Genomic DNA, 465 nt, shown 5'->3' with positions numbered 1-465 from the left:
TCCTCCACAGCTGGAGTGCGACCTGTGTGGTCACCGCTGCATGACCCAGGAGGGCCTGGACCTCCACCGGTTGTCCCATACGGGCCAGACGCCCCTCAAATGCCCAGTGAGACCCTGTCGCCGCAAATTCATCTCCAACAGTGCCCTGGAGGAGCACGTGCTGGCCCACTTCCAGGGCCGGGTCACCAAGTCTAAAGGTCGACCTCGCTTCCACTGTCAGTTCTGTGAGAAACAGTTTGCCTACAAGTCCACCTTCGCCGTCCACATGAGGACGCACACGGACGAGAGGCCTTTTGAGGTGAGGTCCACACACTCATTCACATCCTTGACCATCTCTGTGGACCAGAACCATGGCCGCCCCTCAGCCCCCACCCCGTGTACCTGTGATTAATGGCAGGGCTGAGTTTGGGCCTGTCAGACCCCCCCCCCCCCTCCCTGTAGCTTCTCTTCACTTCTCTCCTCTCT

At 60.0% G+C, this 465-nt stretch overlaps 1 protein-coding gene across 5 annotated transcripts in view; it reads left to right on the top strand.

The window, feature by feature from the left end:
* The window catches only part of znf574 (zinc finger protein 574), a 19,064-nt gene that overhangs the window by 17,201 nt on the left and 1,398 nt on the right, over positions 1 to 465 (top strand). For all 5 annotated transcript variants that reach the window (XM_025061271.1, XM_025061269.1, XM_025061268.1 and 2 more), the window contains exon 10: positions 11 to 298. In XM_025061271.1, coding sequence (XP_024917039.1) covers positions 11 to 298 — 288 coding nt within the window. The remainder of the gene's footprint in view (positions 1 to 10; positions 299 to 465) is intronic.

The sequence above is a fragment of the Cynoglossus semilaevis genome, chromosome 13, assembly GCF_000523025.1.
Source record: "Cynoglossus semilaevis isolate Cse_v1.0 chromosome 13, Cse_v1.0, whole genome shotgun sequence".
Taxonomy (NCBI): Eukaryota; Metazoa; Chordata; class Actinopteri; order Pleuronectiformes; family Cynoglossidae; genus Cynoglossus; species Cynoglossus semilaevis.
This window is presented reverse-complemented; position numbering and strand designations above follow the sequence as displayed.